The sequence below is a fragment of the Petaurus breviceps genome, unplaced genomic scaffold (assembly GCF_028583685.1).
Source record: "Petaurus breviceps papuanus isolate PSGF00001 unplaced genomic scaffold, PetGlider_PUasm1.0 207, whole genome shotgun sequence".
Lineage (NCBI taxonomy): Eukaryota > Metazoa > Chordata > Mammalia > Diprotodontia > Petauridae > Petaurus > Petaurus breviceps.
Window position 1 is genome coordinate 8,729,694 of NW_027185850.1, and position 13,799 is coordinate 8,743,492.

Here is a 13,799-nt window from a genome sequence, read left to right on the forward strand (position 1 = left end):
GCGGCCGGAACCCGGATGTGAGCCGGCTCAGGGCTCCGCGGGGCCGGCCCAGCCAGGCGGCGGCTCGCGCTGCGACGCTGCTGCTGCCGCCCGGGCTGCCCAGGCTGCTGCTGCCGCGGCCCCGCCGAGCGCGCGCCCGCGCCGGCCCTCCCCCCTCCCCCTCCCCCCGCGGGAGGCGGGGCGTGCCCGCGAGCCCGCGGCCGGGAGGGGGGGAGGGGCAGGGCCGGGCCCCCACCCTGGCCCCGGTGCCCAGGCACGCGCAGACCGTGAGACAGGCCGGGAGAAAGAGAAACGGGGGGGCGGGGGACGACCAGAAGCTCGGGGCGCGAACCCCACAAGCCAAACAAGAGTCTCCGACTCTGGGTCCCAGTTTTGGGCAAATGTCCTCATTTCACTCCTCGATTTACGAGTAAAGTAATACAGCCTCCCTCCACCCCCCGCCGCATCACCCCCATAGTTTCTTTTTACTATTTTTGAATTCGATTTCTGTTTGACCTCGGCCTTTGCACAAATAATTAAATTTTATCCCCCTCCCCAATGTCAGCCCAGCAGGGAGCTCATTTGGGTGGATGATGACGCCATTCATCAGAGCCCATTAGAGCGCAGGGAAGCAGAGGGCCTTGCTATTTGTCCCCTCTGGTTTTAAACGTATTTTGATCCAATCTTTAAAAAAGGGAAATAAGGCGGAAGGAGCTCGGGGACGTGAATAATTCGGGGGGGAGGGTGTGAAGGGAAGCGCCATGTACAAGGCAGAAAGCAGAATTTCCGTCCAACGATGGCCATTGAGGGCGGCCGCGGTCCTGGGCCGCCAGAGAACGATTGGATGGGGACAAAATGGAGGACAGTGGGGGTGCCGGAGCCACAGAGGGGGACACACGTCCTGAGGCTGTGACCCGAGCAATGGCACCCAAGGGGGGGGCTCTTCTAAGGCACAGGGATAGTCCATCTGATGGGATGCTTTTCAAATTTATTTACACGAGGTTCAAGACACAGCTGCCAGAGAAGAATGCTGACCATGATAGAATGTACAAAATGAAAAGGAAAAAAAAAGGTTTTGTGATTATAATTCCATAACAGGAATCACTTCACACAATTCATTTCAAACAATTGGTACAAATTTAGAGACTTCTTTACAAATCCTTTTCACATCCATTCTTCACCTAGGCTAACTTTCGATGGATGCAAGTCCCTTAAATTTTTAGCACTAATCGTTCAAATCATTGGAAAATCTGGAGATGAGGGTAAAAAAGGCCTTTTTAGAGGTCTGGTTCTGCAGCTAACAATCCCTTTGCTAGCAAAAACTTTCATTAAAAACAGCAAAACAGGAGGTGATGTATTTGAAAAATGACACTTTGACCCAAACCCTCCGACTCAACCAAAATGAAACCAATACATCTTAGCATATTGTTTTCACTTGAGATTTAGATCATTCTTCCTGTTGCCAAAAAAAAAAAAAATCAACTATTTAAGGACGACCAAGAAGTGTAACAATACCAGCTAGGACACACAGTATGCCTATTTGAGTGAATACTCTCATCTGTTTTTCAGTTGAAGAAGTTACTTCTTCAAAGCCCGGGAGAAACAGAATCACACGCAAAATAACATTGTAGCCTCTTTGGAACAAATCTCGTTGGGTTTAGACTGTGCAGCTGCCCCGAGGATATGTTTCTGGAGCCTCAGCCTACATTCTCTCCAAAATGACGGAGCTTGAAACTGCATCATCTGCAGATTTCCACTGAGAAACGAAGGTCTCCACGGCAAATACATTTTTTAAAATGAGGGCGATGTAGACGTGGAGCAGCGGTCAAGCGGCCCCCCACGGGCCCAGAAAACCACAGATTAACATCGCCTACAACGGAAGCTGTTCCCATACATCGGGCTCAACCTTCTCCGGACTGGGGTACTCCGGCCCTCTAGTGTCAAGGACAAGAACGGGCCGCGGGTCACCGAGACCCGGCTGGCCCCACCCCACCCGTCCCGGGCCCCCCCGCGACCCCCCGATTATCCCACGTGGGGCTCTTCTCCCAAGAGCTGGGGGAGGGCGCAGCCCCCCAGGTCCGGGCCCGGGGATCGCGTTCGTCTCTCCGGGTCAGACCAGGCGGTTTCCGGGGCGTTGCTCAAAGCAGCCTCTGCGGGGCTCGGCCGCGCTCGGACAATACGAAGCGGGACGTGGACGCTGACCGAGGCCCCCCTCCGCGGTGCCCCCCCCCCCCACGATGCCCCCCCCCACCCCCCGCGCGGCCTACCAGCATCACTTCCGGCTTGTCGGGGTTGAACCGCAGCCAGTTGGTTCTTAACCACGCCCGAAATTCGGCCAGGCACTGGGAGAAGCGGGCCACCACACCATCTGTGGGGACACGAGAAGGCGTGAGGGGGGAGGGGGGCTGGGCGCGCCCCCGCCCGGGGCCCGGCCCCGCCCCCGCTACTTACGGGCTGGGCTCGCGCGCCGGGCACCTCCCGGGAAGCGGGGGTAGCCCCGGGCTCGGCCGCACCGCCCCTCCAGAGCTCCGCAGGCCGCCGCTCCCTCCCCTCCCCCCCCCGGGCCCCCCCCCCCCACCCCTTTAGCGCTCCTCGCGCCAGGAAAGGGGCGGGGCCGAACCGCGCGGCGCCAGAGTGGGCGGGGTGGGGGCGCGGACTGCGCGGCGCCGCCGACGGACGTGGCGGGAGCGCGCGGCCCCACCCGGACCAGCTCGAGGCGCCAGAGGCCAAAGGCAGCGCCGGGCGTGCGCGCGCAGCCGCGGAAGGGTGGGGAGGCGCGCCCCCGCGCCCAGTCGCGGCCGGGAGGACGGTGACAGGCCGGGAGGCGTGCACGGGGGAAGGGGGGGGGGGGGAGGGAGAGAGAAAGAAAGAGGAGGGGGGGGGAGGCGGGGGCGCGCATGCGCGTTCTCCCAGCCGTCACTCGGCCCCCGGGAGCCGGGCCGGGCGGGGCCCCTCGGGGCGGGCGGGGCCGGGGCCGGGGCCCGCTCGGTCTTCGCACCCCGGAAGCGCGGGGGGAGGGGGCCGGGGTCCCGGCGCGGCCGGGGGAGGGGGAGGGGAGCGCCCCGCGCGCCGCACTTACAGCCGCCGCCGCCGCCGCCTGAAGGAGCCCCATCCATCCGCCTGCAGCCCCGGACGCTCGCCGCCTGGGAGGGGCCTGGCGCCCGGGCCGCCCGCCTCCCGCCCGCCGTGGCCCGGAGCTTCCTCCGCCTCCGCCAACCGCGGGCCCTGCCCTCCGCCTGCGCCCTCCTCCCGGGCGCGGCGCCGCTGCCGCAGCCAACCGCGCGGCCGCTGCTGGGGCCCGGGCGGGCGGCCGGCGTCGGCGTCGGCGTCGCCATGGCGCCGGGGCCCGCCGCGCCCGCGCCCGCCCGCCCCGACCCTGCCGTGGCCGGCCGGACCCCGCAGCGCCCCCGCAGCCGCCCCGGTCCCCCGCCCGCACCCCCGCCGCCGCCATGCCCAAGCCGCCCAACGCCCCGCAGTAAGTCCGCGGCCATCGGCCTCCCGCCGAGCGACCCCCGAGCCCTGGGGGCTCCGCGACTGCCGGCCCGCCTGGGAGGAGGGGTGGGGGAAGGGGGGGGCCGGGTGGGGGGGGGCCGCGGGGGGGGCGGGGAGGACCCCCCCCCCCCCCCCCCCCCAGCCTGGGCCCCGGGTCCTGGTCCCGCCGCCGGCAGCGCCGGTGCTCGCGGGGACGCCGTGTCCTGCTAGGGGTCTGTGTCCTAGCTAGGGCGCTCCTTACCTGGCCGATGAGGAAACTGAGGCCCGGGCCCGCGGCCTTGCAGCGGGTGCTGCAGGCTGCGCTACTGCGCACACCAACCCGGGGGTCCGGGGTGCCCCCCTCCCATCCTGCAGCGAGGACCCCCGAGGCCCCCTGCAGCGCCCCGCGGTTGGTCGGCTTCCCAGGTTTTCTCCCCCCGGGCTTTAGGGCCCCTCTCAGAGCTTCTTTCACATTCAGTTGTTGGATTCGATGAACAGTGTTTCCTTCCTGGAGAAAGAAGTGGCCGAGAAAGCCCCAGATGGGGCCTGAAAGTCCTTCCTGATCCACGGTGACCTGTAACACAGCATCTGTAGTGTACCGATTCGCTTCGGCTTCCTCCTCTGTAAATCGAGGCAGTTAAAGCAGATCTTCTGCAAAGGGCCCCAAGCGTGTGAACCTTGCGCGTCAGGTTCGTGTCCTACGGGGACACTCAGTCATTAAGAACCCGTGCCAAATATCGTGGATGCAAAAGTGAAAATAAAACTGTAAATGCCCATCTAAGAAGCATGTGGGGAGGGGGTGAGAGACAACGTGGATATAGGCACGGTAAAAGGGAGGAAGGAACGGGAGCAAAGGAGAAATCGGATGAGCTCCAGAAACACCGCAGGAGGCACCTAGGAAAAACCGGAGTCCGTGCTTACCGGGAGGAAAGCGGCATGAGGAACTGAGCATTTAGTAAGGCACACTAAGCGCTTTGAAAATGCGGGTTTGACTCACGTTGTAATGGTGAGCAGGAATCATAGAAGGTTTGGCTGAAAAACAGAAAAATTCTATCAAGTGACAGTGAAACCTAGGGGAGGACTGTGTTTGAGGGACAGAGAAAGGAAGAGTTGCTGTTTGGACGGGAGTCAGGAAGGCTCCCAGAAGGGAGGTGGATCTGTGGGACCGGAGTTCCAGAGAGAGTAGTGCTAGATACACGATTTTAGAGATTGGGGTGATGACTGAACCCAAGAGAGCAAAGGAGATTAGGGGGAACAAGTTTGTAGGAGAAAGAAGATAGGCCTGAGGTTAGCGAAGGAAGCTGAGAAAGCAGGTTAGGCAGGCTGGTGGGTTGTTGTCCTTGGTGCTGGCAGCTGGGACAAAGTGCTGGCCTGGAAATGGAAAGGGGGTGGGGGGAGGTGTGTGGACACACACACACTCACTCACTTCAGAGCTGTCCTGGTCCTATGGGATGGGGGAAATACCTAACAAAGGATCTTCAGGTTTTATCCATTAGATTACCATTTAAGCTTTCAGGGAGCAGTTTTCCCTTTAATTTGGGGCTCTGTAGCAGGATTGTTAGGCAGCCAAGCAGGCCTGGGGAAGCTGGGATGTAGCCATTCTTTGGAGCTCTGCATTATCCCATGCAGAGACCATGGCGGGGAGGGGTGGGAAAATGGGAGGCATGACTCCAAAGGAAGGAGGAAAGGACCTCCTTTTCATCTGTAACTTTTTTTTTTTTAATTAAGCAATCAGGGTTAAGTAACTTGCTCAAGGTTACACGGCCAGGTGTTTCTGGGTGGGTGCTAAGTGTCTGAGCCCGGGATTCGATCTCCAGGTCTTCTCAACACTGGAGCCGGTGCTCTTACTCGCTGTGCTACCTGGCCGCCCCTCATCTGTAACTTTAACAAGAAGGGCTAAGAGTTTGAGAAAGGGCTCCCTTGGGCTGTTGAGCCAGGTCTTTGAGGAATGAGTAGAATTTCAGGAGCCAGGGTAAAGGCGGAGTGTGTCCTGGCTGAAACCACGGGCTTTCCTTTCCTAATGGAAGTAGAACAGTTCTGGAATAGTTGCTGGGCTAGTTGGAACATTTATTAAACACCTACTACTTTCTAGGTGCTGACGGTTAAGGGAAAATGGAAGTTTACATTCTACTGGAACAGTGTGGACCCAGACAAGTAAATGGAGGAGGCCTTAGAAGGATCACGAGAAACAGCAGTGGGGGATCAGGCCAGGCTACTTCTAGACTTTGGGGGAAGCTAGGGATTCCAAAAGATGGAGGCCCCACAGCCTGGCTATGAAAGGCACGAATTACTCTGGGGACCCTGGACAGGGAGAAGCCTGGACTAGTCGCCTGGAGCTGGGGGAGGAGAGGCTATTTAACTGACAAATAGAGGAATTTGTATGATGTTCTAGAGGCAGATGGGGGCTTGGAGCTTCTTGAGCCCGGTGTGGTTAGACTCATTGGGACATCTAAGCCCTTCTCAATCTACTCGGACCTGCCTTTCCAGGTTAATTACAATATCGATCCCCTTTGAGCCATATTTATTTCCATTTCTCTATCCTCTCTTGGTGTCCCTTGCCTGGAATGTGCCTGCTTGGTCCTTGAAATCCCTTTACATGGCCCTCTTCCCTGGGTCCTATGTCCCCGCCTCCATCTTCCACTGTTAATGCTTTCCCTTTAAGATTACCTTGCATTGACACTTTAGAAATCTTGTGTGCATAATTTTGTTGTGTCCTCCTTAGAATGTGAGCTCCTCCAGGGCAGAGACCTGTTTTTTCCTTTTTTTTGTATCCCAAGTGCCTGGCATTTAGTGGGTGATTAATAAATACTTGTTGACTGGCTGATGGTACTTATTTTGTATCTGCCCTGTTGTCTTTGAACACGTATTTCCAACCTGTCCGTCCTGAGGATGTAGCTCCTTGAGGGCACAGACTGAAATTGCATTGGATCCTCTGGTGCCTTGCCCATGAGAGACGTGCAATAAATGCTTGTCGGTCAGTTGTGCTCTAGAAATGTAATTTTGGCAGCTGTGTGAGGGATACTTTATCGAGGGGAGAGAGGGGACTCATGGTGTCTGATTACAAAGTTATTTTAGTAGCCCAGGTGAGCAGCAGTGAGGGCCTGAACTAGGGGAGCGCTCATGGGAAGTGGAGAGAAGGGGATAGAGGCCCAAGAATGGACAAGCCTTTGTTTCTGATTGGCTATTGAGTGAGGGAAAGAGCAGAGTGGAGGGTAACCAAAAGGGTTGTGGTGCTCTGGGCCAAAAGAGATAAGCTAGGAAGAAGGTAGTGTTTGGGGAGAAAGTGAATTATAGAAAGTTTAGATATATCAAGGCTGAGACAACTATGGGACGGCCAGTAGGAAAAGTCCAACAAGCCATTGGTGACTTAGGACAGGAGCCCAGGGGAGAGGAGTCATCTGCATAGAGATAATAATGAGCTCTCCAAGAGAGTTTGGGTAGCAATAAGAGAGCCCAAGAGTATACCCACAAGCAAATGGCAGAACCGGAATGATGATCCATCGAGAAAAGTAAGGAATGGTCAGAGCCTAGCGAGAGGAAAGGGAAGGAAACAAGCATCTATGGAGAGTCTGCTATGTGTCAGACACTGTCTAAGCACTTTAAAATATAATCCCATGTGGTCCTCACAGCAACCCTGGGAGGGAGGGGCTAATGCCCATTTTACAGTTAAGGAAACTGAGGCAGATATTATCAGAATGACTTGCTCAGGTTTACATAGCTATTAAGCATCTGAGGTTGGATTTGAACTTACGTCCATTAGACCACCTAACTGCAATGTAACCAAAAACCAGGGAAGCATGTGGCCAAAAGAAGGGGGTGCTCAGTGGTGTTCTGCAGAGGTTAAGAGCAGGACTGAGAAGGAGGCCAGCAGACTCAGCAGTTTAGAAAGTATGGTCACCGTGGCAAAAGCAGTTTCAGTTGAGTGATAAGACTGAAAGCCAGAGCAGTGAGTGAGAAGCACAGAAACAATGAGTGTAGATACCTTTTAAAAAAGAATTTGTGAAAGAGAAGGTGGATGCCGGAGATAGACTGGGTTTTAGTGAAATGGTTTAGTGAAAGTTCTTTAAGGCTGGAGGGAGATTTGGGGCAGGCCTGTAGTGAGTGGCGTAGAGAAGGAGCCCCTCCAAAGAAAAAGAATGAACATTGCAGAGGGAGAATGATGGTGGAGGCAAGCTGCTGGAAGGGATGGGGTCTAGGGTTCAAAGGGAGGACTTGGCCTTGGGGAGAAGGGCAGCTTCATTGGAGATGCATGATAAGATTGTAAAGGGACTCTGGTCACTGGCTCTAAATTGTAAATGAAGGAGTTTAGACCTGATTCTTTAGGCAGTATGGAGACATTTGCAGTGTTTGATCAACTGAGTGATACCAGCTTAATGAATAAAGAAACATTAATTTTTGACAGTGGGGAGGATGGGATGGAAGATGGTGTGGGCAGAGATCAGGTAGGAATCGACCATACTGTGCAGTTGGCAGAGAGTGAGGCCCTGGGCAGTAAGCAAGCACTTACTAAGTGTCTTGACTGGTTGCTGTGAAACTGGAAGAGTGTGATTTTGAGGATTGTGACTGGGGCAGGGTGGGGGTGGGGGGCGAGGGGAGAGGAGGCCCATGACACAAGTTGTAGCAGGATTGCTTTCGATCCAGTCTGGAAAGCCAGCCCAAAGTGGTTAGACACCTCGATCAAAGGCAGCTTTTGGAAGAAATTCAATTGTTCCCTGGGAAACAGACTGTTGATGCCCTTCAGTCTCTCCCATTGGGTTACTACATCTGGAAAATAGTCTGTGTCTAATGTTATTCTACTTTCATGCCCATAGTTAGTGTACCTGAGCTTTTACCTGGAAGCAAAAATGAAATGTGTAAAAGGAAGACTCTAGAGCGTTTGAAGTCCTTGTTTTGATCACCTCATTTGGAGAAATGTATTTTTGTAATTCTGTAGAACAAGGTGGGCAGCCGAGCGCCTGGCCTAGAGTTAGGAAGACTCCGTTTTCTGAGTTCAAATCTGGCCTCAGACACTCACTAGCTGTGTGACTCTGGGCAAGTCACTTCACCTTGTTTGGCTTGGTTTCTTTGTCTGCAAAATGAGCTGGAGAAGGAAAAGGAGAACCTCCCTAGGCTCTTGGCCAAGAAAACCCCACATGGGGTCTTGATCTGCACAGCTGAAACTGCTGAAGAACAGCAAACGAGCAAAGCCTTGGATTGAAGACCTGGCACCTGGACCTCCCTTTTCCTTGCTGACTTGCTGTTTAACGTGTGGCTTTCATTCTGACCCAGATTATTGCTGTGGCATGCACAGCTCTCCTCCTCTCTGTCTCTTCTGGCCTCCTTCATTTCTCCATCATTCTGTTGCTCAGAAACTTCCTGAGATGCACCTGGCACCTGTTTGCTAAGGAACCATTAGTGTGTGTCTCACAGTGCCTGTGTTTTCCCTTCTGGTTTCCTCCTCTCTCCCTGGTTCTAGCACAGCCATACCCCCATTTGCTGTTTACAAAGCCTCTTGCTTTCTCTCTTCCAGGCAGTTAGTGCTTTCGATCCCCTCCCTGTAGCATATCTGCCTGCTGGAACTCTCTGAATTCTTAGAACTTAATGTCCTCGCTCAGATGATTGTGACTGGGAAGCCTCCCTGGTCACCTCTGCAAGCTGTTTCTCTCTCTGAAGGACTCTAACACTTGGGGCCTTTCTTAGGGAAGCTCTTCTGTGTTGCCTTTTGTTATGTACTAGTCTCCATTCTCACTAGAATGTAAATCCCCGGAAGGCCCCAGGGATTGTGTTTTCTCTTTTAATCCTACCGAGTGCTTTAGGAGTAACAGGTGATCAGTCTGCATTTTTGAATGAATCAAAGTATTTTTTAAAGATTAAAAACAGGATATTTCTGAACTGTGTTCATAGCCCCAAACTGGTGGAGGGTTTGTTAGTTCAGATTTGAGTTCATTGGTATACGGTAGATCAACAACTCTTCTCTAACTTGTTGACTCAGTAGGCTGGGACACCAGCACCCATCATCCATCACCCGGTAAGAATGTGATCGTGGAGAGGCGCCAAGAGCCAAACCTGTGACCTCCAGTTCTGATGCTCAGGAAGTGGCTTCTTGGTCTGCCCCGGCCCCACTCAGCCCCCTCCACCTCCATGCTCATGCCTCGCTGGGTTGGTTCAAGAGTGTGTAGAGGAGGGTTAGTGTGATCTGCATTCTACCTTCAGGCTAAAAGCACTTCTGAACGTGTCACGACACACTGTATAGAGAATATCAGTTTTCTGTATCCAAGAGAGGTGAATTCAAAGTTATCCACTTAGAGCAGATCCAGCAGTGTGTGTCCTGGAAGTTTGAGGGGGCTAGGGTGGATGGAGGTGGCTCCAGTCTCTGCCAGCCTTTGTCCTTCATCAGAGATTACTGTGCTGAAAGGCCCTGGAAGAGATCCATGTCGGCTTCCTATCCCCAGCCCACTATCCCAGCCTTCAAGGCCTCTGCCCCAGGGGCCTGGTGCAGTGACACTGACCCCTGGACCCTAAGACCTTCGTCTTCTCCCCTTTGCCTTTCGTCAAAGAACAAAATCAAAAGAAAACAGAAGCTGTTCTCCACCCCCAGACTGGCCTCTCTGTCTATTATGCTGGAGTACCACTCAGATCCTAGTAGGTTTCCATTAAATCCTATAATGAAATGGCTGCATTTGCAAAATGAAGCATTCATTTCCTGCACAGAACAAGGGAGAGATGGGAGAGAGATTCTGGTATAAAAATCTCTGCCTAGAAGAAAATGAAGCATTCCCTAGAAGAGGAATTTCTGCGAAAACTTAGCCATTTCAGCACTTTACCTGGAAGCATTGGGGCCACATTCCTGTTGTCTTAAACACTAAGAAATATGCCATTTCACTTTTTATGAGGTAAGGCCGTTATGTTCATAATGATTTATGTATTAGACGCAAATACTCTCTGGATGTGGGAATGCTCTCCCTTCTCGCCTTCCCCTTTCCAGATGTCTCCAGCTTTCTTCAAGAGTCAGCCTCAATCCCAGTCCCATCTGTAGGCCTTTCCCAGTGTCCCTTGCTCCCATCCCCCATGGCTAGGGCCTTCCCTCAAGATGACCTGTTTACACTACGTATACAGTTTTATGGACATAGTTTTCTGCATGTTGGTCTCTCCCTTTAGAATGTGAGCTCCTTGAGGGCAGAGACCTGGTTTTTGTCTTTCTTGTATCTCCAGGGCAGCAGTCCTTGACACATAGTAAACACTTAATAATGCCTGTTGACTGACTGACTAAAGCTGATGTGAAAAAGGTAAAGCTCTGTGGTTCCTTTTCTGTAAAACTGAATGAAAGGCCGGCTGGCTTGTTTCTCTCAATTTGAGGATGGGTGAAGATGTAAAAAGTATAGGAGAGCTTGTGATATGGAGTGTTAGAGGAGGCTAATTCCAAAGATAACATTCTTCATCATTATCAGAATGACATTTGTGCAGACGTGGTCCAAGGCCACAGTTTTCTCCAAGATCTCATTAATATTTAAGTAGAGTTGTAGACATGAGCAACATTAAAATATTTTAATTAAATTTATTTTACTTATTTAAATAAATTGAATTAAACATTTTGGTGTTATAACAAGTTTTAAGACAGTTTGATGTGTATTGCGCAATAGCTGGCCTTTATATGATACCTACTATGTGCCAGGCACTGTGCCAAGCACTTTTTACAAATATTTACAGCAGAGGTTAAGTGCCTTGCCTTATTTAGCACTCAGTAAGAGCCTGAGGCTGGACTTGAACTCAGATCTTCCTGCCTCCAGGCCTGACGTCAGAATCTGGGAAATGTGTATCCTCCTTAGTGCTATGGTCGGTGATGGACATTAGCAGGCATTCAGTAAATGTCTGTTAAATTTTAAGAGAAGAAATAAAGTCAGGCTACTAGAGAAGTTTTCTTTTGCATTTGCTGACAACTTTTCAAGAGCCAAAGAGATCATAAAATAGGCAAATTTTAACATTCATCTTAGGAATGCTTTCATTAGTCCTCTAATCTCACCACTTGCCTGGTCTGAGCCTTTATCGCGTCTCTCTGGAGTATTGTATTGGCCTCCTAAGTGGTCTCACTGACTTGAAGACCCCCCCCCCTTTGATCTACATATCTCCCCAAAGAATCCTCATCCTTCAGAAGGCTGGGGAAGTGTACTATGTGGAGCTTGAGTCTTCTGAATAAGGAGGCTTAAGTGGAAAGTATGGGAAACAGATGATCTGTGTGATCTGGGACAAGGCCCTTCCCTCTGTGCCTCAGTTTCCTCATCTGTAAACTGAGGAGGTTGGATGTGATGACTGCTTAACATGCCTTCCGGCTCTGCCTCTGGCACATGACTCTGACCACGAGCAAGTCACTGAACCCTTCGGGCTCCTGCAAGTTTCTAGGGCTTTTGCCAGCCTCTGTCAGTGGAGAGTGTTTACCTGCCAAGAGTTTATGCACTGATGAAATCATAGGTCTGAACCCAATGTAAAATTGGAAGCTAGCTCCTTAATGGCTGTAATAGTAATGGAATTTAAAGATCCCCCTGTATTGGCTTGGTTTTCGGATTGATTGTGTTAATCCCACTTATGGGATGGACTTGTTGACTTGAAAAGAGAGGGCTGAACTGGGAGGAGCTGGTGACGTGAATTTTAGAGAGACACAAGCAGAGAGAGAGAAAGAGGCAGGAGAGTTTTTTTTGGAAGCAGCATCTTGGAGGCAGAGAGAGATGGAGAGGATTGCTGAGGGCCATTTTGAATTGCCCAGGACTTTTGAGAGCTGCCACCCAGAGCTGCCAAGGACTGAAGAGACATGGCTGTTATGCTGGTACTTTGTCTGTTTTGATGTTGTTTTGCCAGATTCGTCCACTGTTGAAGGACAATCCTGTTGTTGCAGAGGTCTTGGAACCTAGCTGTTGGTTCAGAGCTCCTGAGACTGTTCTGCAGACAGAGAGTGAATTTTGTCCACTGGTGAAGGCCAGTGCTGTAGTTGCAGAGGTCCTGAAACCTTGCTGTTGGTTCAGAAACCCTGAAGAAGGATTTTCTTGTTGATGTTTACAGAAATCCTGGAAGAGGGTTTTGCTAATGTTTTCAGGGGTCCTAGGACTGTTCTGCAGACAGAGAATGAATTAATGAAGAAGCTGGAAATGTATCTTGTGGCCTTGCTAAGCTTTGTCTCCCCAGGAACAAAGATTGCTGAGAACTTGCCTTGGGTCAAGATGAAGAAAAGACCTCTCTTTGGGTATTAAATGCTGTGCTTAAGCTTGTTGTAACTCTGGGGTAGATGGCCTATTCAGTTGTAATCCAAGGGTGGGAAACTTTTGACTTTTTTGTACTCTGTGATTGACCAAATGAATGTATTTTACTTATAATTGGAAACTAATCTCCATTTGAGAAGAGGGGCTTTGTGATTGACTAAATGAATGTAATGTCCAGGGGTGGAGTAGTACTCGATTGAATTACACTTGGTGAATGCTGTATTTTGAATTATGCTATATTTTGATTTTCTCTGTTCTTAATTTATCACTGAATAAAATGGAGAGCAGCTATGCTGGTATTTTGAACCTTGGGAAGTTGCCTTTGCTTGGCATTACAATGGCCTAGCAGCCCTTTTGTGGTGACCAAGAGTTGGAAATTGAGGGGCTGCCCATCAGTTGGGGAATGGCTGAACAAGTTATGGTATATGAATGTAATGGAATACTGTTGTACAGGCAGATTTCAGAAAAACCTGGAAAGACTTACATGTACTGATATGCAAAGTAAAGTGTGCAGAGTTAGAACATTGTACACAGAATTAGTAATGCTGTGCAGTCATCAACCACGATTGACTTAGCCCTTCTCAGCAGTGCAAGGATCTAAGACAACTCTAAAAGACTCATGACGGAAAATGCCATCCCCATCCAGAGAAAGAACTCTGGAGTCTGAATGCAGAGTGAAGCGACTGTTCTCTACCTTTTTTTCTTATGGTTTTCCCCTTTTGTTCTGATTCTTCTTTCACAACATGACTGATGTGGGAATGTTTAATATGATTGTACATGTATAGCCTACATCAGATTGCATGCCATCTTGGGGAGGGAGGGAGAAAAATATTTGGGACTTAAAATCTTGTAAAAGTGACTGTTGAAAACTATCTTTACATGTAATTGGAAAAAATAAAATACTATTAAGTTGGGAGGAGGGGGGATGGACTAGCATCGAAGTTTCCTTATTGGTCTCCCTCCAGTCCCTTCCCTTTACCATCCTTTCATTCTTCAAACAGCGAAGCCCAGGAATGAACCCTGGTTCAGGAGCTGCCAGTGGCTGCCTCTTGGTCTCTGGGGTACAGTACAAACCCAGGCATTAAAAGCATTTCGTAGTCGGGCTTCCATCTGGCTTTGCAG

The 13,799-nt window shown here is 51.6% G+C and overlaps 2 protein-coding genes across 7 annotated transcripts in view; one reads left to right on the forward strand and one right to left on the reverse strand.

Moving 5' to 3' along the window:
• Positions 1-13,799, reverse strand: part of LOC138164885 (mesoderm induction early response protein 1) — a 485,607-nt gene that overhangs the window by 62,398 nt on the left and 409,410 nt on the right. The window contains exons 1-2 of one of the 3 annotated variants that reach the window (XM_069092817.1): positions 3,059-3,199; positions 2,247-2,347 (exon numbers count right to left, since the gene is read on the reverse strand). The exons of 1 other annotated variant lie outside the window; for it this stretch is intronic. In XM_069092817.1, the coding sequence (XP_068948918.1) occupies positions 2,247-2,347; positions 3,059-3,095 (138 nt within the window). In that variant the 5' untranslated portion in view covers positions 3,096-3,199. Of the gene's footprint in view, positions 1-2,246; positions 2,348-2,430; positions 2,557-3,058; positions 3,200-13,799 lie in introns of those variants that run through there. One more of the 3 variants, XM_069092821.1, reaches the window with a different exon arrangement.
• Positions 3,415-13,799, forward strand: part of LOC138164880 (dynein axonemal intermediate chain 4-like) — a 62,664-nt gene continuing 52,279 nt past the window's right edge. For 3 of the 4 annotated variants that reach the window (XR_011169208.1, XM_069092813.1, XM_069092815.1), the window contains exon 1: positions 3,415-3,454. Coding sequence is in view for 2 of the 4 variants with exons in the window: in XM_069092813.1 (XP_068948914.1) it covers positions 3,429-3,454 (26 nt within the window). In the remaining 2 variants the exon portion in view is untranslated. Of the gene's footprint in view, positions 3,455-3,639; positions 4,406-13,799 lie in introns of those variants that run through there. The other variant, XM_069092814.1, reaches the window with a different exon arrangement.